Source organism: Aptenodytes patagonicus, chromosome 13 (assembly GCF_965638725.1).
Source record: "Aptenodytes patagonicus chromosome 13, bAptPat1.pri.cur, whole genome shotgun sequence".
NCBI classification, from domain to species: Eukaryota; Metazoa; Chordata; class Aves; order Sphenisciformes; family Spheniscidae; genus Aptenodytes; species Aptenodytes patagonicus.
In genome coordinates, this window is record NC_134961.1 from 2,410,053 (window position 1) to 2,434,055 (window position 24,003).

The window sequence follows — 24,003 nt, forward strand, 5'->3', positions numbered from 1 at the left end:
GTTGGTGGTGTCTCTGCTTGTGTAGAGGTGCACATTGTGGCTGAGATAAGGTTCACAGAAATGTGATGAAATACACCATGGAGAGGTTTGTTCAAGCTTCTTTGCCCTCTTTTGGGTGTTAAGGGATGTGCTGCTTTGAGGGCTGCTTGGCGTTTTAGCTTAAAACAACCTGTGTGTGTATATGTTGATGTGCAGCAGTAGTACACACGCAGGAGATGTACTAGGTAGCCTGTTCTATTGGACACCCTTGTGATGCTGGTTTTTAGGTATTTGACACGAAGAACTGCTGACCTCAGTGCCTTGTGCCCCACCATCCCCTCTCCCACGGTGGCTGGTAACTGATGAAGAAGTTTCAATTTCCAAATTGCTTTATCTTTTAAGCGAAAGGTATGTTTCCCACCTGCTGGTTGTTTCCCAGCAGTGGCTGTGCAGAGCACTTGCTGTGAGTTACTTTTCTTACCATATTGGCATTGTGGGCTTGGAGGTTTGGGGGGCTTTGCTGCTGTGAAGTGTGGCTGCAGTGCTGGAGCTCCTTCCTCCACACTGCAGGCAATGTGCCTTGCTCACTGGCTTCCCCCTGTGCTACCCCTGTGTCGAAGCACAGCTTGACAGATCCCATTGGGGGTGTTCATAAAAGGTATTGCTTTACAGTCTCTTTGGGGGTGCGTGTTGAATTATGGTAGAAATCCAGTAGATCCTTGACCCTGACTGTTTGGCAGAAACACCCTTGGCTGAACCCTGTGGCCAATTAGGACTTAAATGTTTGGGGGTTTTAATGTGCTTCATTATCCAGCCATCCTGGATATACAGTAGTTATGCTGCCTTTCCTTGTGTGGTCCAGGCTCTGGAAGGATCCTAGGACGCTTTGCAAGGGCTGGCGTGGTGTCCCCCCACAGCTCTTCAGGGCACAGCTTCACATTGCGCATTGTCTGGTGGGTGCTGGGGAAAGGTTCGGACCCCCATGCCCCCAGACCGAGCCACCTCCCTCCGCTGCCCTCGGGTCAGGTCCAGTGGTTGCGTGGCCCCAGGATGAGTCAGCTCACGCCACTACTGAGTGCTGAGGGAGTGTGGGTGGACTGGGTTGTTGTTTGGTTCGTACCAGACCAGCTCAGCTGACTCATCCCAGGGCCGCATGGCACGTTTCTGCTGATGGTGTTTTGAGTTTTCTGTTCCAAAGGTTACAATTTCTGTTCCCAGGTGACTGCCCAGACACCTCCCCAGGGTTTCCTTTCCCTCTGCTAGTAGCATGGCAGCATCCATTGATGGCAGCAGCAGGAAGGTAAAGGTAGGAATAGGGCATCACCTGGGAAGAGCTGATGTGGGCAGAGCGTGCGGGATGCTGGCAGGGTCTCCCTCCCCCTTTTCCTCATTTTCTCCCCAAGAAAGTAGAGAGGTCCCTTGGTCACACCATACAAGGTTGCAGTGTTGGGCTTGGACCATGTGTTCACAGCATGAGCGTAACATAAGTGTGTGGAAGAGAGGTCTGCAAGCAGTGAGGTTCCTCAGAGCTTGTGCAGACTGACCTGCAGTGCAGCAGCTTGTGCTGGAAGATGGGGGACTTCCCGGGAGCCCGGTGTGCAGCTCCCCTGTGAGGCCACAGCTAATCCCACCAACTTCCCTGCTCTGCTGGGGACTGGGGGTATCACTGAGGTCCCAGGACCTGAAGAGCTGATGTCTGTCCCCTAAGCAGCCCATTGATTAGAGGTCTTTCATTACTAACTATATGGTGAGGATCTGAGCAGGGAAAGCAATTACTTGGAGGTGTATGGCAGTGGAGGTCATCTCAGGTGAGGAGTCTCAATATGCAACTTCTCATTTTGGTGGCGTTGGCCGTCTGTGTAATTGTCTTTGTTCTGTCTGATGGGGGCTTTAAATATTTTTGCTTATATTGTGGAGGATACGACGTGATCTGGTTTGTCAGTCTTTTTATTTCACTGAAATAAGTTGAAGTATTTGTTTTCCCTTGGGTATTATTTGGGTTCTGTACTCTGTTTGGCAGTCCTAGAGGTTTTAATTTTACAACTAGCATTTTGGAAGTTTTAGAGATTTGTTTTTACTTTTATTTAATTAAATTGCTATAACCTGGGGGGAATCTTTCGGCTTAATTTAAACGGAAAGCCTTATGCTGAGTAAATCTAACATCCCTGTCTATCTGATGGTTGTGCTGTTCAAAGTTTTGACATGAAAAGTTAAAATTTCACTCCAGGCTTGAAAGTTTGCAATCATTGACTGCAACAGGCATGGCCAGCTCTGTGTCGTAAGAGGATTATGTTAATCTATTGTTTGGGAAGGAAGCTGAGATTTTAATAGACTCTATCCCATTTCTGCATCAAAATAATTACTGTGTGAGAGGAGAGGAGAAAAACATTGGAAATAGAAATGCTCTTCCTTGGTGCGTGTGGGTGTGTGTCATTGGACCCTTGGGCTGTGGCTGCTGAGAATGACTGTGCCCCTCCGGGACGAGTGCCTGGCTCCGGGTGGCCCCATGTTCCCCTGAGGGGTGCAGCTCTTATTTGGGGAGGACGCAAATTCCCATGGGATCTGAGCACTGTGTTCTCCTGGGCAGCACAGGTCCCGGGGCTGAGCAGCCTCCCCACTGTGCAGACCCCTGCGTGCTGGGCGGTTCTGCTGCTGGTTCACAAAGGTCCGGGCCAGTTTGGGTCATGAAGCCCTGGGAAGGGGAGCTGCTCAGGACCGTGCTGCCGTGTCTCTAGGATCAGTGAAGGACTTCATACAAGTCGGAGGGAAGCTCGAGGTCATTGATGAGTAATTTCCCAGAGGGGTTGTTGCATTTATCCAGAATTCACTTCAAAGCAGGCCACAGAGAGTGCTTGAAGGGAGCAGGTCCGAGGCTCATCCTGCTTGTTCTGGTGCATTTGCATTGGTGACCTCCCTTGCCTGGCAGTTAATTGCATTTTCGTCAGCTCCCTCTCCAGCCCACGGCTGCTGAGTACTACCTCCTTGCCCTGATGAGCCCCTGGGAGGGGTCACCCTGCAGCCCGGCTTCGGCTCGGGCAGTATCCATCAGTCACAGACATTTTAGGAAGCTGCAAGCAAAGTGGCTGGGGTGAAGGAAGCAGCAGAGGCATGGTGAGCAGCCACCGTGGTGTATACAGGATCAGGAGGAGTGGGGAGAGTACAACACGAAGTGAAAACTGCGCAGCTGGGTCTTTGCACCACGGGTTGGCAGCTGGGCACAACCTTTCTATCCCTTTCCTGCCTCTTCTGGTCTCTCTCTTTCTCCGACCAGACTGCTGCGACTCCTGGTACCTTTTGGGAACGGGAAGGAGATGTCCATGGGCAGCCTGGGGTGTCTTAGGGGTTGTGTGCTGTTAAGGAAACCCTTGTAACAACACCCATAGGTTTGACAGCGGGGAGAGAGGCTGCTTGTGGGGAGCCGGGCGTAGGAGGGAGCTGCTCCTCATCAGAGATCCAGACAGGCACAAGTAGCTGTTTATGAATGCAAGCAGTCATATTGATTGTAGTCCTGTGACTCTCCCAGCCTGGAGACTGCTCGCTCCACATTGATTATTATTTTTTCTAAAGACTAACAAAGTTTGCTGGGCTGTAATTGCAAGAATTATTCTCCTTTCCATTTTCTGAAATTCTTGATCATGTTAATGAGTTTTCCAATTTTTGTTTAGAGTTTTGCCAGGGCTGGTTTTTAGGGGAAAAAGAACAACTGGTGAGTACTGAGCTGTGTCTGTTCCCAGGCTGGTTGAGGATGTGGGGATGGGGATGGCACATGCCCTATTTGCCCCACTTGGGCAGAGTCTGGGGGTTTTGTGTGAAAGAATCAAGCGAGTTTTGGGTGGATCTCCAGCATTGGTGGGGGGCAGAGCCAAGGTGCCCACGTATGGGTACGGTATGGCACAGGCAGCACCCCTCACCCGTAAGATAGCCCTGCCAGCTCCAAACATCCTCAAATTATTCTGCCTTTGCTTCTCCTTTCGCTGTGTTTCCTCCCATCACGTCTGTCGTGGTTTAACCTCAGTCGGTAACTGAGCACCACGCAGCTGCTTGCTCACTCACCCCCCATTCCCCCCCCCCCAGTGGGATGGGGGAGAGAATTGGAAGAGTAAAAGTGAGAAAACTCGTGGGTTGAGATAAAAACAGTTTAATAATTGAAATAAAATAATGATAATAATAATAATAATGTAATAATGATAATAATATACAAAGCAAGTGATGCACAATGCAGTTGCTCACCACCCGCCGACCGATGCCCAGCCAGTCCCCGAGCAGCGGCCCCCCCAGCCAGCTTTCCCCCGTTTATGTACTGAGCATGACATCCCATGGTATGGAATGTCCCTTTGCCCAGTTTGGGGCAGCCGTCCTGGCTGTGCCCCCTCCCGGCTTCTTGTGCACCTCCAGCCTGCTCAGTCGGTAGAGCACGGGAAGCTGAAAAGTCCTTGACTAGTGTAAGCACTGCTCAGCAACGACTAAACCATCGGCGTGTTATCAACATTGTTCTCATCCTAAATCCAAACCACAGCACTGTACCAGCTACTAGGAAGGAAATTAACTCTATCCCTGCTGAAACCAGAACAACGTCACTGTTGATGTTTTATACTTTCTTCAGTCCATTTGAACTCAACCAACTATTTTTTAGGAGGGACCAACCAATTTTCTCTCTCTCTCTTTTTTTTTTTTTTTTTTTTTTTTTTAGCCAGTACATAAGAGCCCCTGTGACTCCTTCAGCTGGCTGTGCTGCTGTCTGCTTTTTCCTGCCCTTATCTTTCCCCTGCAAGCCTGAGCCAGGTTTTTGTGCTGCCATCAAGGAGCGGGCACCAGGGATGTCCCTGCTTTGGGAGGTAATTGTCCCTGTGTGTACTGTGATTTAACTGCACAGTGTTGCATGCAGGGAGAACATTTTTAAGTGGGATGAAATAACTTGGCAATTCCCATCTATCTGGGGGGTTAAAAAAGGAATTGAATTTCATGAGCATGCACATCCTATGCTGCTCTGAAAAGGGATAGATGCTGATGAGCTGCAGCAGGTGGGTGACCGGATCAGCACCAGCGTCTCTGTGGTGGGGACTGCAGCTACCTCCATGCTGCCGAACTGACTGGCTCTTGGTGGTGGTTACACCTCTGCTTCCCTGGCGCTTCTGTGTGAAGGCGAATCTTGAGCCAAACTCAAGTAAATACTCACTTGCACCAGAGTGCTTTGGCCCCCTGCGCTTCACCCTGCGGGGTGAGGAGTTGGGTGCTGACGTCCCTGCTTTTTCAGAGCGAAGGGAGGGATTTTGGCAGGCTGGAAGCAGGGTGCCACCAGCTAGGCTTCCAGCACCCAGGCTGCGTTTAGGCGTCGAATGCTACAATTACTGTGGCTAATGCCCGCCCTTCTCTCTGTTCGTGCACAGGAGAGTGGCCCAAATTACAAAAAGAATGTGTCTTTGAAGCATCTCCCTATGTAATTCAATGCTGTTGCCAAGAATGAGGATATTTTAACTGTAACTTGGGCAGCACATCTGGATTTGCTGCTGGAATTAGAGTAATTTGTGCTAAATGAGTTCTAATGCAGTGATGCACCAGGCAAATTACTAAATTGATGCAACTGGTTTATGCTAGGTATTAGCACTGAAATTTGTATGTAATGCAATATAACTGACAATTAAAGAAAGTGCCTAGTTAGACTGAAATTATAGAGCCTCTCATATACTCTGCTTTTTATTACAGCTGTATTAAAATGTAGCACTTCCGTAGGGCTTCACAGCTCTGCCAGTAAGTGTGCAATAGTCCCAGGGCTGCACCGTCTTGAGGAGTTGGCCTCCAGAAGTCTCAGGCCATGTTTCTCCAGGGCTGTGGGCAACAGCAAGGACTTGCAGTTTGTTGTGCCACTGTGGGCTTGCGTTTGCACGTAGCACAGGTATATTCATTTGACTTATGCTTCAGGGATGGTGCAAAAGCGAAGAAGTCATATTTGCAACTATTAGTCTTCTTGGAAAGTTCTCTGATCCAAAACTGGTTTTAGCAGAGATGTGTGTTTGTGTCTCTTCTGTTTGATGCTCTTCTGTTCCCTCCTTTCCCCGAGGCTCGTTGGTCTTGCTGTGGGTGCACACCAAGATTGGCTGTGAGGATGCTCCAGGAGGCTGAGCTCAGGGGAAGCTGAGGAGGGACTCACGGCGTGCCCTGGCCGGGGTCCCTGAAGGCAGAGGAGGGGTGGGCTCACCAGCTCTCCTGCGGGGAGGCAGACCCACAGCCTGTCCTGCTGCACCCCGTTATTTAGCTGTGGTAGGTTTGAGGCTTCACCAGCACCCAAGAAGCCAAGTGCAAGCGCTGTACAGCTGGCGTGCAGTGCAAGGAAGGGAGCACAGTGCCACACATCTGAGCACTGGCCACCTGAGCTGTCACAACGCGCTTTTGTCAAATGCTGCCAGTGCCCAGGGAGGGACTGTGGCACGTGGGTGCCTTGAGCGCTGCTGCAGCTGCTTCCAGGAGAAGGGGGGCTGTGCTCAGCACCACGCGGCTTCACCAAAATGCTTGTAGCGATGCTTGGCAAGCTTCCCGGGAGGTGACTCCAGGCTGAAGTTTGTTTTTCAGTAAGTATAGCAGCTCTGTTGCTGCATCTTTGAGTGTCCCCCTTGACCTGATGGCTGGAGGTGCAAGGTGCTCCGGCGGGGCTGGGAGCAGAGGAGGGGGGCTGAGTTGTGGGAGTGCCTCTGGAAGGGATGGAGGAAGCAGCTAGAGTGGGGTAAACGTCCTGCCTGTGGCCAGCCTGTACCTGGGTGCTACGGCGGCTGCTTTGGGCTGGATCTGAGGCAGTGGTGGCCTGACACCCCTTGTTCCTACTGCACATTTCTTAAATGGAAGTTTTTGGGTAGGGAGTGCCTTGCACAACAGTGTGCTGATAGTGGTCTTAAGTGACTGTTTCTGTGCCTTTGTCCCTTGAAAAAGGGGTCACTGATTGACGGGGTTTTATATTCTCGTTTTGCATGATCTCTGCATGATGCACCATATTGCACTGATACTGTCTTTTGGTCCAGCCATAAATAGGATGCTTACAGAATTATTTTAACCTCATAAAGACCTAAATGACTTGGGAACTTGGAGCTCTTGTATAACTTTGCAATGTAATGTTTTAATAGGGGTGTGTGTGTGCTTTTTTTGGCCTTTTGGGACATTTAAAAGTTGCTAATAGTCTCTTGTGCAACTATTTCTTAAATCAGTTCATATTTGCATTTAACATGTTTCTTTGTGTCCACATGGTCATAATTGGTTTTGTTCATCCTGTGAAATAATGTATTCCAATTTTATTTTTATAACTATCCTGCAACATTTGATAGCACTCTGGTACACTGGGTTAACTGGTTGTGAAAAGTGGGGGTTCAGTCACTGTGGGTGTATTTAAAAACAGGGTGGAAGAATTTTATTTCCTAAACCCCAAGAGTTAGTGCTCAGAACTTACCTTGCCCTCCAAAAAAAATGGTGATTATCAAAATTCTTCATTATTGGCTTCATTCATTCATGTGAGGCTTGATAGGGAGCTGATGCCTGACCTCAGTGGCCAATTTTCAGCAGTTTGGAAAATTCCTGCCCAAAAAACCTTTGAAGTCCCATGGTGCTTTCAGCTGACTGCCAGGTAACTTGGAGAAGCTGGTTCCTCCCCAACTGGCACTAAAAGAAGGCTCATGAGCAATCCTCTCCAATCTGACCCGAGGGCACAGCTATTCCCTGCTGGATTAGGAAGCTTCCCCTCACTCAGTTTATGGGATCTCGGCAGATGTTTTTCCCTTTGGGGGAGATGAACTCTGACCACAGCAGATGGGAACTGGAGTACCAGGACCCACACAGTCCTTTTTTTTTTTTCCCTGAGCAATGGCTCTGGGAAAGCTCACCCTTTGGCCATGGGACATCTCAGGATGAGCAGGCAGAAGTGCCTCCTGCTCCAGGCTCCGTCCCTGGTCAGCTGCTCAGGCTTTGGCTCCTCCTTTGGCCAGGCTCGCTGCTTTTCTAGACTGTTCTGCTATTGTCACTGCTTTAATTTCAAACCTGCTGTCTGGGACTCCACTTACGCATCCTGCTGGACTCCGTCCTCTGCGTTGCTGGAGGACCTCAAAAGAGCTAGCAGTTGCTGCTCTCCAGGTATCAGCCAGACTGGGAAAGGGCCACGTGGAAAGGGAGCCTTAAAACAGCCAAGGCTTTGCTTGTAGAAGGTGGCTATTCCCAGTATGGCTTAACTCCTTGTCTTACCTACTTCCCCCTAGACACTGGGACGCTGGGTACTTGTGAGCATCACCTATGCTGTCCTCAGGGGAGGGATGAGCTGCTAAAAGCAGTGGAGAAGGAGTAATGGGGTCTGCATCAGCTGTCGTCAAGCTGATGAGTGGCTTAGGGATGCAGCTCCCCAGAGGAGCCAGAGGAAGGGAGAGTGGGTGTTTGTAACTTGTGTCAAGTGGTCTGGTGTGGAGGAGTGAAAGCGAAGCCCTGGAGAAACAAGGCTGGAGTCCTCCGGTACTGTAAGGAGCAGACAAAGAAGCTGTCAGCTCTGTTTGAAGAACGCCCTTTTCCTTCTTCCCCGCTTCTGCCTAGCCACGCTTGGGAAGTGTAATGAGAATAAAAGCTGCCCGGGGAAGCCACAAAGATGCAACAAGATATTGTTTGCTCACCCAGGGTTCAGGAGTACAGTGACTGGGGGCTGTGAGGAGTCTCCTGGCAATGGTGCAAAGGCCGCCTTCCAGTGCTGTCCAGCTTGTCTCACCGTGCTGGCTGGACAGGGGACCCGGCAGAGATACTTTCCAGTTCACTGCTCTTGGGCAGACCTAGGACTTGCGGTGTTTGAGGTTGCTGCGAAGTAGCTGTTATGACTTCTGCCTGAAAAAGTGTTGCGGTTGTTTGCAAGCTGGGACTGGTGCCGGTTCCCATGTCTGTGATGGCTTTGCTGTGTTTGGAGAGTTTTGAAATGGGAAATGCTGGTCTCTGTGGCCCGAAAAAGCATATGTACAGGAATGTGTGAGATGGACCCAGACAACCACACGGTTGTGTTTATGGCTTGGTTTTTTTTTTTTTTCCCTCCAAAATGTCTGCAAAGGTGTGAGATGCTTGTACAAATGTCTTGGTGATGGTTGCACAGGGGTGGCGATGCGTATGGCAGTGCTCTGCATTACCCCAACACAGAAAGTCCCAGCACTGTATAGATTTCGATTTTTGCTTTAACAGTCTTCTCCACAGCTCCTCTTAAAAAAAATCAGTTTGTCTCCTGCCTTCTACTCTTGTGTTTCATTCTACTATTAAGTGAAAGTGGGAAGCTGACTTTCGCATCACTGAGTACGTGGCTGCAAACCCCAGCACAGCAGACTGTTAATGTGAAATTAGAGATATTTCAGCAGTATCTCAGCAGATTGCCTCTGCTGCTTAATAAAAGGCGCGGAGCTCTTCTGGGAGACAGACTTGTGTGACAGCCCTATCTTGAAGGGCTGACCACATTCCTTGAGCAGGGAAGGGCCTGAGGGCTGTTCCTTTGCCTTGGAGGAAAGGAGGCAGCCTTTCCCTTGCCCCAAGTCACCAAAGGAAAACCAGAGACTAAAATGCAGAGGAAGAGACATGGGAGCTTGTGCTGCTGCTGCCCCGGTGCAGGTTGTGCTTCCAGCTGAATGGGTCCCCGGTGAGCCTGGTCCAGGGGACTGCGATGCAGTGGGGGGGCTGTGGCACAGCAATCCCCTCTGGAGTATCACTTTTTGATCACAGATGGAGGTGTCCATGGAGTTGCCTGAGCTTTCAGGCATTGGTACCTTGAATCCCACCACCCCCAGCTACCCAGACATGGAGTTTCATGAAGGCAGAGATTCCTCCTGCTTGTTTTCCAAATGCCAACACTGTTGGGCTCACAAAGTAAGCTTCGCAGCCTTGCAGGAGGCCTGATTCTTCTGCAGAGAGCTGTGGCTTCTACCTACCTGCCCAGGATGGGATTGCAGAAATGTGGGATGTTCCTGGCTGTAGGGGTGTCCCCCATGCAGCCGGGGTGCTGGGGAAGACTGGCTTGCTCCTTGGAGTGTGTCCATTGGTCAGTCTGTCTAATCCTGCTGCTTTTTCTACAGTCTTCCAAATTGCCCTTTTGTCCCCAAACAATACTGCTTTGCAAATGCCAAAGGAGGATCCCTGGGGCAGCATTGCTGCTCCTCTGCCCTCTCATCAGGTGGTGCGGAGGAAGAAGAGAAGAGAGGGATTCAAATTAACCTCACTCATCCTCTCCACTCCTGCTGTGCCCAGCCCAGCCCAGCCCCTCTCCTGTTGCCTTTGCATAGCTCAGGAACAGATAACATCATCTCTGCCAGGTAACTGCTGCTATCCTCCTCCAAAGGCATGTGTGTGCCTTAACCCAGCTGCCTCTGAAAGAGCCGGCGTTATGCCTTTCCTCTATAGCAGGGAAACAAGAGTTGTCCCCTTCTGTCTCCCGCTTGTCTGGTCTCCCCCTCGGCTGCTTTTCTGCTGCCTCCCGACAGCCCCCTCCGCTCTCCTCCAGCTCCTCTGACCTCCTTTGACGTGTTGCATTTCACTGCAACTGGTAACGGGGAGCCGATGAGAGATAAGAGGGGTGACAGTGTTACCGGCTCATGCTGCGCCTGAAAGAGCCAGCAAGCGGATGCTCTGCCTGTCATCTCTCCGCAAACAAATCGATTTTTAGGACGCGCCGTGGACCTCTCCCTGGCAGCGGTGGAGCCCATCGGAGGGAGAAGGTGGGAGACGAAGGGGGGGCGGCTGTGCGGAGCAGCGGGTAGACAGCCTTATTTTCCCTGGCTGTAAGAGGGAAGCAAGCCTGAGTTCTCCCCTCCCGATGTGTGAACTGGAGGGAGAAGGTGCTGGGGGACTGTGTACCTGCCCGGCGGAGGGGTTGGCAGGGTCCCCCACAGCCACGGGGGCCCCCCCGGTGCATTGCCAGCCCACCGCTTTGTGCGCAGGTTTGCACCAGTTAGCTCTGTTTTGCTGGGATGAATGTCAGTGCCCGGAGTGGGGAGGCAGGGAGTGGAGACGGTTCAAACAAATTAAAAGCCCCCCCCCCCCCGCCCCGAACCGTGGGTAGGGATGGTGATGGTCGCTCTGAGAGTCACAAGCAGCTGGAGAGGGCGGGAGGCTGCCCGGGTGACCGTGGGCTGTGGGGCTCGTGCTCCGCGGGGCGTACCCAGCTGCTTCAGGCTTTTAATTCGGAGCGGGAAGCTGAACCAGAGCCTAGAGGAAAAGGAAGAAAATAAGGGAGGAGGGAAGTGGGGCTCGGCAAGGCACACAGCAGGTTTTCGGCAGCAGGTGGTCATCCCTCGTTGTGAGCAGGCTGCTTGCAGTGGATGGCTCAAAGCAAGGAAATAGCAATGAATGGGTTTTTGTTTATTTTTTAACATGGCATCCACAACAGCGGTATCAAGAGGATGTGAAGGTAGCTTGCTGGTCTGCCAGTTGAGTTAACGCTGGTTTTCTTTTGCTGTTTCCTCGAGGGTCTCTTGGCATGGCTGTGAGTTGCCGTCAGACATCCCTTCCCCTGGACGCACTTCACTGACTTAATCTGGCTTTGCTCTGTGGGGCTGTAGTGAGATTTTTTTTTTTTTTTTTTTTAAGCCCTTGTTTTTCCTCCGCCCAGCTGGCGTCAGGCACTGAGGATGCAGAGACAAGTGCTCCTGACAAGGGGAGGTTTGGCAGTAGGATTTCCCTTCAGGTTCGCAGCATCCCTTTATCTGCTTGCCTGCTGTAGAAAGGCTTTGTGCTGGAGCTTGGGGAGCAGAGCCCACAGGTGACCTCTAACTGGATCAGACTTGCTTGCTTTAAATGTTCCTCTCCTTGTGCTCAGGTGTTTGGTGACAGGCTGGAAAATCGTGTTAGGTAGGTGCTGCTGGAGGCTCCGGGGTGCCTTCTGCTTTGGAAAACAGGGAGGGAGGAAAACTGGTGAACTCTGAAGAGCCGCAAGAAGAGCAAGCGGGGATCCTCTCGACCTATTGTGCTGGTCTCTGTATGCCGTAAGAAAAGACCCTTTGGAAATTCATCTGAACAGCTGATTTCTCGGGATTTCTCATCGCCTTCTGATCCAGATAGCATCCCCTTGCCTGGCTGGGGGCCACCACAGCCACCCTGGGCCACCTCCCCAGGGGCCAGCTCACTCACCTGCCAAGTGGCCACTCACCGTGGGGGCTCGCAGACCTGTGCCATCGCTACTGAGGGATCTTTTCCAGCAGGCATTATTATTATTCCCCCCCTCCTTAATTCAGCTCTGCAGCATCGCACTAAAATAAGCATGCAGATGCTAGCTGCTCTTGTGCAGCCCAGCGCCTGCGGTTGGCTTGGGGAGGCAGGGCTTCCTACCCTCGAAATTTGAGGGATCGCTGTGGAGCGCACTGTGGACTGTCCAACAAGTAATTCCTGGCTAAACTCCTCCTGTCTTGCGCTGTCTCTCTCTCTCTGACTCGCAGCGCTCCCTTCCCGGTCCCATGGGCTGATGGAGCGTGTGGGGTAGCGAGCACAGCCGGGGTGTAGCATGCATGAGCGTGCGGTGGGACCGGCGCCCAGGGACACAGGCAGGCGCGTGCTCAGACGCTGCGGGGGCCATGGCTTCGTTTGGGAAGCTGACGGAGTACTTCAGCCTGAGGAAGTCGAGGACGGAGCTGCGCTCCGGGCAGCGGGGCCGGCGGAGCGGGAGCTGTTGCTGTAGTGTCACGGAGCGCAGGTACGGGGTGGCAGTGGCCCGTCTGTCCTGGTGCCTCCGTGTGTGCCCAGGGGGCTGTGGGGTGGGAGATGCAGTCCTTGGTGCTTTGCTTTCCCTTTACCTCTCCTGGGGCTGGGGAGGGGGCTGGGAGCAAGCCAAGAGCTCTGGAAGCATCACCTCCGTCCTGTCTGGGGCTCCTGAGTGGCTCATTGCCATAGGACATCTCTTGCAGGCTCCATGTCCTGGCATCTGTCTCCCTGCCCATGGCGTGTCCCAGGTGTTGGTGGTACATCTCAGTCGTCTGCTGGGTGACTGGGTGCACATGTACCTGCTTGCCTCTGTCTTCTGCTTTCTGTGTTGTGCCGCTACACTGTCTCCTCATCACGGTAGTGAGGTTATTGTACCACAACTGCCCTTTCCTCCCTCTGCCCCTTGTGCTGCCACATCCAAAATCCCCGACTGCACAGGCAGCAAGAAGTGGCTTCAGAGGTGGAGTGGAAAGCCTGTGAGTACGTGGTGCTGATGGAGCCTCCTGGTACGCAGCAGCTGGGGAAGGGAGGAGCTGTGTCTCTCAGTTGTGCTTGGGGACAGGGTGCAATGGTGAGGGGGCTCCTGGGCAGACAGACACACGGTTCATTGTAGCTCGTTTGGGGTGTGGATTGGTAAGGGGAATGCGCTGGGGACAAGGAGGGGTGGCATTGGGCTGACTGGAAATCCCCTGGGACTGTGCTGCTGTCAGGGTGCTCAGGGTCACGATGGGGAGCAGCAAGGCGAGCCCCAGCTGTAGGGTGCACGCATCCTTGTTTTGCAATGTAAACACAGTTATTGCAATTAAGAAAATTGCTCTGTGCCTGAGTGGCTTATCTCTCCTTGGATATTATGAGCAGCTTGTAGGACATGGCTAGCACTTGATGCTGCTCTGGGCTTTTCCACTCTGTGAGGGCTCATGGTGGGGCAGAGGGTTACCAGCCTGAACAGTGGGTGTCCCCACATCCTCCCACTGACCTGCACACGGTGCCTCCCTGCTTCTGGAGGAGTATGGATCTATGCGGGGACTCATGGGGGGAAAAAAATAGCACCAAGATATCCACTCAGCTTCATTCCTGGTTGTTAAGCATCTCATACTCTGTAAAGGTTATTAAAGTATCTGTGTGGATCAAAAAGAAGTTGGAGGTCTGTCGCTTGGGCCCCTCCTGCTGCTCTCCGCATTGCTACTGAGACGGTGAGACGTGACGTGCTGTTACTGTCTCCCCTCTTTGCTCAGTGGTTACAGGAAACGGTCGCCTCTTCCCCGTTCGCTCAAAGCACAGCATAGTTTCTCCAGAAATGCAGAAACATTCATGGCTGAGCTTTGTTCTGCTCTTCTCAGTATTGTGGGCAGAAATCCTGGTTTCTGCCCCGAGGTTTTTGCTGTGCCGGTGCACACCCACCGGAGCTGGATGTGAAGAAGGTTGGTTCTTTGGGTGCTGCTGAGTATACCACGTCCCTGGGGCTTACTGGTGTGCAGCTGAGCGCCACGTGGAGAGCAAGTGTATGCCATGTCTCGTCCTCTCCCTGGCATGAGGGAGACGAGGAGGTGCTCCTGGGGCTCTGCACCCTATTGATCCCCCGTGCACAGGGTGCTACAGTCCTGGATCTTGTGTTTTGGGGGGAGTTGGGTGGTTTCCCATGTAAAGGGAGATATTATGGTGCCTTCCTAACTCTGGGGCATTAGCCACAAAAGTGGCATTGCTGGTGTGTAGCTCAGGTACAAAATTTTCTGGGGGGATGCTGGGTATGGATATGTTTGAGTGCTTCCCTCGTGCAGGAGTGTGGCTCACCATGCGTCAGTCGCGGCTGTCAGGGCTGCTGCCTGTCAAAGCTCTGCTCTGTGTGGGGCTGGTGGACATGGTTCCCCCAAGCAGAAGTTTCTCCATGTGCCCGGGTGGTCCAGTGTGGCCAAGCTTGAGATGCCAGGAGCTGTGCTTTCCCTGCTCCTTCACATGTTTTGCCCCCTGTGCCATGCAGCTGCTCCAGGGGAGCTACTCTGGGCTGGTTCTGAGCATGTAGAAGTGTTCCTGGTGCCCCTGACTCCCCCAGCAACAGGGCTCGAGTGCACCTGCAGATACTGAGCCCGTTCCCTTGATTGCACGCGGTTGATTATGGAAGTAAAAATAAGTGTTGATTGAAGCATGGGATGCTTTTGAAATCAGTGTCACTTTTCACCCAAGCTACTTGAGATTTTGCCTGTTTTTTCCCCTCCAGTGTCTGTACATTGAGAAGCCCCAGTTGAAACCCCTGACCCAAGCTGAACTGGCTGCTGGCATCCAGAAAGCTGAATGCTTCATGGCTGGGATCCGAAAGCAAACGAAAGGCATCTGTTGCCCTGTCTGACCCTGTCCTTTCTCTAGACAGTGCTTTTTCTAGCTCTGATGAGCAACTTCCTGGTTTTATTTAATTCCTTTGTGCTAAAGTAGGCAAATTAAATGAAGAAATAAGATGCTCAGACCCCACGTTTCCATGTGCATGGAGGTACCAGAGATCCTGCATCCCAGGCTCAGCAGTGTGATGTCTAATGGACCCCACTGGAGCCCTGCCCTGGCTTTTGCATGGCTCAGGGCAGCCAGGCTCCCACTGCACTTGCCAAAGCCATGTAGTCCCCTGGGACCACAGCAAACAAACATAGGCAGGTCTGCAGTAAAGAGGATGCACTAACTGGAGTTATTAAATTCTAAATATAGTGGTCCCACGCATTCTCATAGGACCTAACAGATATTAGCAGGTGTGTAGTTATGGTCTTAAGTAATATGCCTGCATTTTTAAACTACGCCTCCAGATAAAGCGGGTGCGTATGAGGTGGGTTGAGTAAGTCTGCTGGATTTGGGAATTTGTGGGCTCAAGCTTGTGCACAGAAAAGGAGCCCAGCAATAGCATCATCTCTCCCCATGTTCAGGTGCTATTAGCCAAACATGATGCTTGCAGGAGCTCTTCAGCCTCTGACGTGCCCCATGCCCTCCTGCTCTGCCGTGACCTGTGGCATGGAGCTATGTTGTGGTTTACACCTTCACTGTTATGTCAGCTGGAGGCTTTTCCAACCTGAGACTTGCCAGCTGTGCTCAGCAGGAGGACGAATGCTCTGCTGCGGTGCTGTGGCATAGTTGCCCCATGTTATTAAATCAATTAGACAGTCAGATGGCTGGGGGATGGGAGGCTCCAAGTGTGAGAAGCTGGGGACCAGAGTGTCCCCAGCATGCAGCTTGTACTGGTGTAGTGATTGAACGTAAACATACCAGGCAGAGCCAATCTCAGGAAAGTGTGTAAGTGATTTATTTGCAGTAACTTTTTTCAGTCTGGTAGAAGGATTGATGGATGAACCAAACGCTCAGCTTGACTGGTTTTGGAGCTGTACGGCTTTGTGCAGGATGAAGGCCTGGATCATCGCAGGGGTTGATTTCTCTGCAGCTCAGAGGCTGCAGCACTGTATGCAGGTGCCCATGGGCAAAAGGCAGGAGGGGCTGGTGGGGGTGCTTGCTAAAGTTCAGGTGTTTTGTTCTTTGTATTAGCTTATGGTGCCAGCCTTGAGGTGCTCATGCCCAGCTCTCTGCATGTTGGCGGGACAAGTAGAGAGGATCTGCTTCTGGCACGGAGGAGTAATGAAAGGAAAAGACAGGTTATACAAAATAGCTCATCTATTTAGTTAGCTATTTTTAAACTGAAAGGGCTGGACAACTAATTTTGGGCTCCTGCAGCTTTTGAAAGTGGTTCAGAAAATCGAGAAGGCTATTATCTTGTAACTGGGCTGAGAAAACAGCCTTGCTCCGCTGTGTGTGCTGAGGGAGGCTCCAGGGCGAGCTGAAGTTTTCGGAAGCAGGCTGGCACCTTTCCAGGCTGCTGGTTTCAGCCAGGGCTGCTTAGCAGCAAGCTAGCCTGGCATAGTCCTGGGCTGAGATCCTGGGCGCTTGCAGCAATTCTGGGAGGACAGGGATCTGGCATCATCTGATGGAGTTAACCGTTTTTGGAGAATTTCTCAAGGAGACTCTTGGAGTTGATCTTGGCCTGAATGCAATGCCGACGAGCAGAAGCCCCCCAAGAATGCCAGTCCTTTTGTGGGAGCCGTGACTTACAGCAGTTAAAACTCGCACTTCATTAAAAATCCCAAATACTGTCCAGGGGTGGCTTTTGGGAGGCATTTTGTCCTCTAGGCACAAACTCGGAGGCTGATTTAGTGGCTTTCTCTCTTGGCCCAGTACCATTTTTGGCTAGATCTGCTCACATGGCTTCTGGAGGCTGATGACATGTTCCCTCTTTGATAGCTGTCACCTCTCCCCTCCTCCATGGTCTCCAAAGCCCCATATGGCCCCCCAGAGGGGCTTTGACATGCTTACCTGGAGATCCATGACCTGGTTATGGAAAAGAAGATCTTCAGGATGGGGGAAGAGGGAGGAGAGATTTGTGCCTGGTTTTAGATCTTGCGTCCCCCTCTGGGGGAGACCTTCGGCCTTGGAGGCAGCAGAACTGAAGACCCCTGAAAACCTAAGGGGTGAAGAGCCTGTGTCCTCGGTCGACTCCAGAAGAGGAGCTTTTCCTGGCTTGGGGGGGGGACGGGGACAGTGGTGTGACCTGTGGTGAAACCCAGGGAAACTGAGCTTGGGAAATGGGGAGGAGAGGTGCTTGGCTTGTGCTGAACCGGGGAGCCGGCAGGCAGGGTGTTTGCTTTAGGTTTCAGTGCCTTTTTTCTCAATACCTGAATCGGTGATTAGAAGTTGATGTTAATTAGCAATGAATTAAATTAAATTAAATTATGTAAGAATTAAATTACATAAAAATTCCAACTTGCCCAGCCTGTTTTGACCATGTCATCAGATAATCTCCAGCTGAAGGAATGGTGCTCCGGGTGATGTTCCGCCTTTGCACTCACAGGGGGAGCAGAGGTGGGTCCGGGTGTCCCTGCTGCTCCACTGGAGTCTGAGCCCATCCTGGGCCTCGTGGGGGGCTGGACCGAGGAGCTGCTCAGGGAGCTGTTACCTCCCCTCCTTTTGGGGGTATTTTTCACACTGATATGCTGATCCATGTTCCTTGCTTTGTAGTTGTTTGGGCTTTGAGGTGGGTGAGTGGGGAGGGGTAGTGGGCAATGTTTTCCTGGCAGGATTGTGCTTAGTTGTTTTTGGGTGTTTAAAAATATCTCTTCAGCTCTGGCAGCACATCTATGTTCAAGCACGCGGTCGTGATGGGGAAGAGGAGGAACTGGCAAGTTTTGGGGCTGGAACACTGCACTGAAGGGACAAATCCTGTGTTAGCTGCGCACAGCATGAGAGATAAAAATGGCAGCAGATCTTCCACCTCTGGCTTACAATGCAGCCTTGCAAGAGTCCCCATCACTGGAGCATGACTACCTTGTGCATCATCCTGGGGTGTATCGCAGTGGCACTGTGTTAGAATCATAGAATGGTTTGGGTTGGAAGGGACCATCTAGTCCAAGGCCCCTGCAATGAGCTTGGACATCTTCAACTAGATCAGGTTGCTCAGAGCCCCATCGAACCTGGCCTTGAATGTTTCCACGAATGGGGCATTTACCACCCCTCTGGGCAATCTATGCCAGTGTTTCACCACCCTCGTTGTAAAAATTTCTTCCTTGTATCTAGTCTGAATCTCCCCTCTTTTAGTTTAAAACCATTCCCCCTTGTGCTACCGCAACAGGCCCTGCTAAGAAGTTTGACCCCATCTTTCTTATAAGCCCCCTTTAAGTACTGACAGGCTGCAATAAGGTCTCCCCAGAGCCTTCTCTTCTCCAGGCTGAATAACCCCAACTCTCTCAGCCTTTCTTCATAGGAGAGGTGTTTCATCCCCCTGATCATTTTCGTGGCCTCCTCTGGACCCGCTCCAACAGGTCCGTGTCTTTCTTATGCTGAGGGCTCCAGAGCTGGACGCAGTGCTCCAGGTGGGGTCTCACCAGAGCAGAGCGGAGCAGAGGGGCAGAATCCCCTCCCTCAACCTGCTGGCGAATCCCCTCCCTCAACCTGCTGGCCACGCTGCTTTGGATGCAGCCCAGGATATGGTTGGCCTTCTGGGCTGCGAACGCACATTGCTGGCTCATGTCCAGCTTTTCATCCACCAGTACCCCCAAGTCCTTCTCGGCAGGGCTGCTCTCAATCCCTTCATCCCCAGCCTGTATCCATGTTTGCGATTGCCCCAACCCAGGTGCAGGACCTGCACTTGGCCTTGTTGAACCTCATAAGGTTTGCACGGGCCCACTTCTGGAGCTTGTCCAGGTCCCTCTGGATGGCATCCTGTCCCTCTGGTGTGTTGACCACACCACTCAGCTTGGTGTCATCTGCAAACTTGCTGAGGGTGCACTTGATCCCACTGTCTATGTCATTGATGAAGATATTTCTTTACTGAAAGAGTGGTGAAACATTGGAACAGGCTGCACAGGGAAGTGGTTGAGTCATCATCCCTGGAAGTATTTAAAAGGCGTGTAGATGAGGCGCTTAGGGACATGTTTAGTGGGCATGGTGGTGTTGGGTTGATGGTTGGACTCGATGATCTTAGAGGTCTTTTCCAACCTTAATGATTCTATGATTCTATATTAAACAGTACTGGTCCCAATACGGACCCCTGAGGGACAGCACTTGTCACCGATCTCCATCTGGACATTGAGCCGTTGACCACTACCCTCTGGATGCGACCATCCAACCAATTCCTCACCCACCCGACAGTCCGTCCAGCAAATCCATACCTCTCCAGTTTAGAGAGAAGGATGTTGTGCGGGACCATGTCAAAGGCCTTACACAAGTCCAGATAGACGCCATCCGTAGCTCTTCCCTTGTCCACTGATGTAGTCACTCCATCATAGAAGGCCACTAGGTTGGTCAGGCAGGACTTGCCCTTGGTGAAGCCATGCTGGCTGTCTCGAATCACCTCCCTGTCCTCCATGTACCTTAGCATAGCTTCCAGGAGGATGTGTTCCATGATATTCCCAGGCACAGAGGTGAGGCTGACAGGTCAGTAGTTCCCAGGGTCCTCCTTTCTACCCTTTTTAAAAATGGGTGCAATGTTTCCCTTTTTCCAGTCACTGGGGACTTCACCTGACTGCCATGACTTTTCAAATATCGTGGAGAGTGGCTTGGCAACTACATCAGCCAATTCCCTCAGGACTCTGGGATGCATCTTGTCAGGTCCCATAGACTTACGGATGTTCAGGTTCCTCAGGTGGTCACGAACCTGATCTTCTCTTACAGTGGGAGGGACTTGTTGCCTAATATCGCATGGGGGACAGTGCTGGGGACTGAGCCCACTCCTTCCAAGTCTCAGTGTGGGAGATTTTAGTCAATGCTGGCTGTTTTAAACACATGTAGGAGTGAGAGCTGGTAGGATGGAGCAAGCAGCCAGTCGGGGTGTGCAGAGCGTCGGGGCAGTGCCTGGAGCTCCAGGGTAGCCTCCGTCTGTCTGCCAGCCTCGAGGGATGCTTGGGCGTGTCTTGTGCACCCACCTGCAGCATTTAGTCTTGCAAATGTGCGTGGACCATTTTTCCCAAGTACTGTATCCTATAGCTTGAGCTGGGTGAGAGGCTTTTAACACATAGAAAAACTTTTCCCCAAAGAGGCACCTCTAAGGGGCACTGAGGACCTCTCATACATGGCTGATAGTTTGACTGACTTTTCCCCCTTTGTTTTTGACATGTTTTGAACAAAACCTTTCTGCTTCCAAATGACACGTCAATATGGAAAGATACCTACATTTTAAAAGAGAAAACAAGTAAGGATCGTGGAAGCGTTTTGGGTTAAGTGGGAAGTTTCCACCTGCAATTAGGCAATAAGGTGTTGGTAGCACTTGTATTTCAAACTTCCCAGCTATGACACCTTCCTTGCCTGCTGGGAGGCCAGCAGGAAAATGTGTGTGGGTGCATGGATTAGCATTTTTGCTGCAACAGATCATTGTAACCTATTAAAAAAAAAAAAAAAATTGATGTCCATCGTTACTGTGTGGAAATGCTCTGTGCTGGTGCCTAACCAGGCTGAGCTGGAAATAGAGTCCTAAATCCAGTGTCAGTGACTCAGACCGTGGCCTGCTTTGCAGAAGTGCCGAGCGCCTGTTAATCCTGTTAACTGTGGCAGGCAGCAGACACTCAGCATCTTTACAACTTAGCCAGTATTGTGTGCGTGGCTGTGCAAGAACAGGAGGAAGAGCTTTAGGAGTTGGAGCTGAAAACTTCAGCCTCTTTCAGATGGGGAGATGCTTCATCGGGGAGCTCGGTGGCAGGTCGCAGGGTGCTCTTGGGTTGCCCAGCTGGATGGATGGCTGTCCTCAAACGCAGCTTGTGTGCGGTTGGGTGAAGCTTGTTTGAAGTTGAGAGTGCTGCTGCTCTTTCCCACCTCGTCTGGCATCGCGGCACTGTGTGGTTGTGGCTGTTGGGGTGACCAGTGCCTTTCAGCTCTTGCATTTCGCAGCTGCCTCCTTCACCCTCCGTGCTGGTGGTGCACGGTGAGGGGAAGGACCATGTCTTCCTCCCCTCTCCTCTGTGTCAGCTTTTCCCCAGGCTGTGGGAGCACTGTATCCCCAGTGTCTCACAAAGATGACAAGCTGTCAGATGTAAATGGTTCTGTTTTGTGAGCAGAGTGGCAGTGCTACGGGAGGAAATGACATTTAGCTTTTGTTGCTTGAATGAGCTGCCTGGGCTTTGCATGTTAAACCTAAAGAGGCTTTTTAGCTTTGCTCTCCCCCATTGTTTGCATCACTGTGGCTGTGATCTAGCAGGAAGGGGCTTGGGGAGCAGCATGGACAAGAAATCTCTCTTCCCGTCAAACCTGTCCTTAAAGGGGCCTCTCCACCAGAACCTGACGCACGGAGGTTTCTGTGCACTGGGAGACGCCTGGATGTCTTTCCAGTTCCAGCACCTAGTAACCTGGCCACAGCTCTGCAGCGCTCCTGGTCTCAGTGGGCTGCTGGCTCCCTCCTCTCTCGCACTGTCGTGGGGCTGGGCACCAGCATGTTAACAGGGGGAAGTGGTGTGGACAGAGCCAGGTGTGCCTTGCTTCTCTGGTCCGCTCTGCCTCTTGATGCTCCTCAAAAGCCTGCTCTTGTGGCTGTAGGAAGAGGCGTGTTTAAGATCTCTCCCATGAAAAGCACAGGCACTTGTGGGCCTGGGAGCTGGCTGGGAAATTCAAGCTTTCTGGATCTGACAGGCTGGAAAAGCACGCCTGAGCTCTTGGTGTCATTGTTTTGGGTTTTGGGGCCATGTTTTATCTAAAGCCAAGTGATGTGGTTTGCACCCGGTGTTCTTCCTTTATGCCTAGCTTCTGGCCTCCTTTTAAAGCTGATCTTTGGGACAGGAGATGAGGTTGGGAGCTGACTATTTTCTGCACAAGCTGAAGCTAATCTTTGCCTAGATTAGGCAGAAAAAAATGGATAGTCATCCTTTATTTTGGAATGGTAGTTGGATGGGGTAGTGGGAGGAAGGGGAAGTTATATTGGTAGTAAGAGGAATTACATATGTAGCATGACTACAGAAAACTTCTCCTTCAGCAGAAAGCCTTGGCCCGTGAGTCATGGTTGCTAGAAAGACTGTTTGATTCCTAATTCACCCACTGTTTTGGCACTGAGTCAGAGCTGGGTGGGTGTGCAGGTAGGAAACAGAAGCACCAGCAATACACACCGGGACTTGCGCACGGAGAAGGGGAAGGAAGTGATTTCAGACAGCGGATGTGAATTTTAACAGCTTCTAATAAAAGTGGTGGCTGGCAAGGGGAAGATTTCTGAATGGAGGTTGTCCCTGTTTGCCCTTCTCAGCCTGCTCCTGCCCGCTCAGGGCAGCCCCTGGGGTGTGTGTGGGTTGTTAAGCAGCCCAGCTCCCGGCTTGTGTGGCATGAGGGGCTTTTCTTGCTCCACTCGTGGAGCAAATGCTGCTCTCCAGCTGGGAGCGGGTTTTGAGGGAGGCCCTGCTGTGGCGCAGGGGAGCTATGGGGGTGTTGGCTGCCCTGCTAACAGCCGTCAAGATACCTAGCTGCGTCGGCATCGCTTGCCTTTGCAGGTGAAGGGAAGGGGCTTTGTGCCCTTGTGTGCCTCAAGGAGATGTTGAGCTGAATGGCACACGCGGAGCCCATGAGTGCCTGTGGGGACAGTGGGCAGAGCCCTGGGGAGCAGGGAGGAGATGCCATTGTGATTTGGAGGGGTCTGAGCGCAGAGTATCATCTATCCACCGCCCCGCTGGCATGCTCAGCACCCTGGTGCAGGAGGCTGAGCAGGGGAGGACCTGTCCTACAAACAGCCACCTGTCCTTGGATGCTGAAGGACCTCCTAAAAGTGACAGGCCCTGACCTGGCCCCCATGTGAGGATGGGAAATCGGAGACAGACCAGCGATGTGCCCAGCCCAGCACCCTCCTGTGGGGAAGTTTGAGTGGGTTATCTCCTTCAAACCCCTTGCTGGGGGAAGAGCTACCCCAGGATGAGAGGGCTGCTCCTGAGGGAACATCCAGCTGATGCTCTCCTGCAGGAGGTGGGCTGAGACGGGGCTCCTGAAGAGTTGGAGAGGAAGGGGAGGGGGGGTGGGTTGACAAAGGAGACTTTTTCTGGACCCAGGCAGAAACATTTCAAAGAAGAAGAAAGAAAAAAGGAGACTTCTGTTTAGAGTATTTCAAATGGGAAGACCAGAATACTTTCTTTAATAATTAAAAAGTTAATTTTTTTCCCCCAAAAATTCTATGTTTTCTCCTGTAGGAATAGTTGGCAGTTATACAAATTTATGCAAAATATTTTTAGTTTGCATTTTTTGATGGGAAAGAATGCAGGCAGGAATAAGCTCCTTCTGGTTAGCTGGCTATGGCAGCCACTTTGGCATGGGGGGAGCAGAGCAGAGCCTGACCCGAGGCAGCCCCCTGAGTGTGGGCACCTCTGCCTAGAGCACCCATGTGCTTCCACGGGTGTTTGGTGCTTCGAAGCCACCGGAGCTGGCGTTCATGCTGACCAGCTGCTCCGGGCCTGCTGCTGCCTGCCTTCTGCACAGAATTCAGGTGACCACCTCCGTTACATCTTTTTCTGGTGGCAAATCCATGTTTGTGAAAAACTGGAAAGCTTCAGTGCATTCTTCTGTTGCTTTAAAGAATAGCTAAAATTTAGATAATGGAAGGACTCCGTCCTGGTGCATGTTATAGAAGTCTCCAGAGATACATCCACAGCTGGCACCCCCAAGGTTACAAGGGGTTGCCACTTGGAGCAATAGAAACTCATGGGTTATTTATTCCTACCACCTTGATGACCTTCCAAAGACATAAAAACTGTATCACATCTATATTCATAAGGAACAGAGGTCATTTTTATCTCGGGAGGGCTTGCTGCTGAGGAAATTCCCACTCTGTTGTCGGCTGGGCTGGACTGCTTGGGATTTCATCCTCCTGTGATC

The 24,003-nt window shown here is 51.7% G+C and overlaps 1 protein-coding gene across 6 annotated transcripts in view; it reads left to right on the forward strand.

Moving 5' to 3' along the window:
- Positions 1-24,003, forward strand: part of LOC143166536 (ankyrin repeat and fibronectin type-III domain-containing protein 1-like) — a 269,972-nt gene that overhangs the window by 49,008 nt on the left and 196,961 nt on the right. Inside the window, exon 1 of one of the 6 annotated variants that reach the window (XM_076350964.1) lies at positions 12,465-12,649. The exons of the other annotated variants lie outside the window; for them this stretch is intronic. Within the exon in view, the coding sequence (XP_076207079.1) occupies positions 12,465-12,649 (185 nt within the window). Of the gene's footprint in view, positions 1-12,464; positions 12,650-24,003 lie in introns of those variants that run through there. 6 annotated transcript variants of the gene reach the window in all.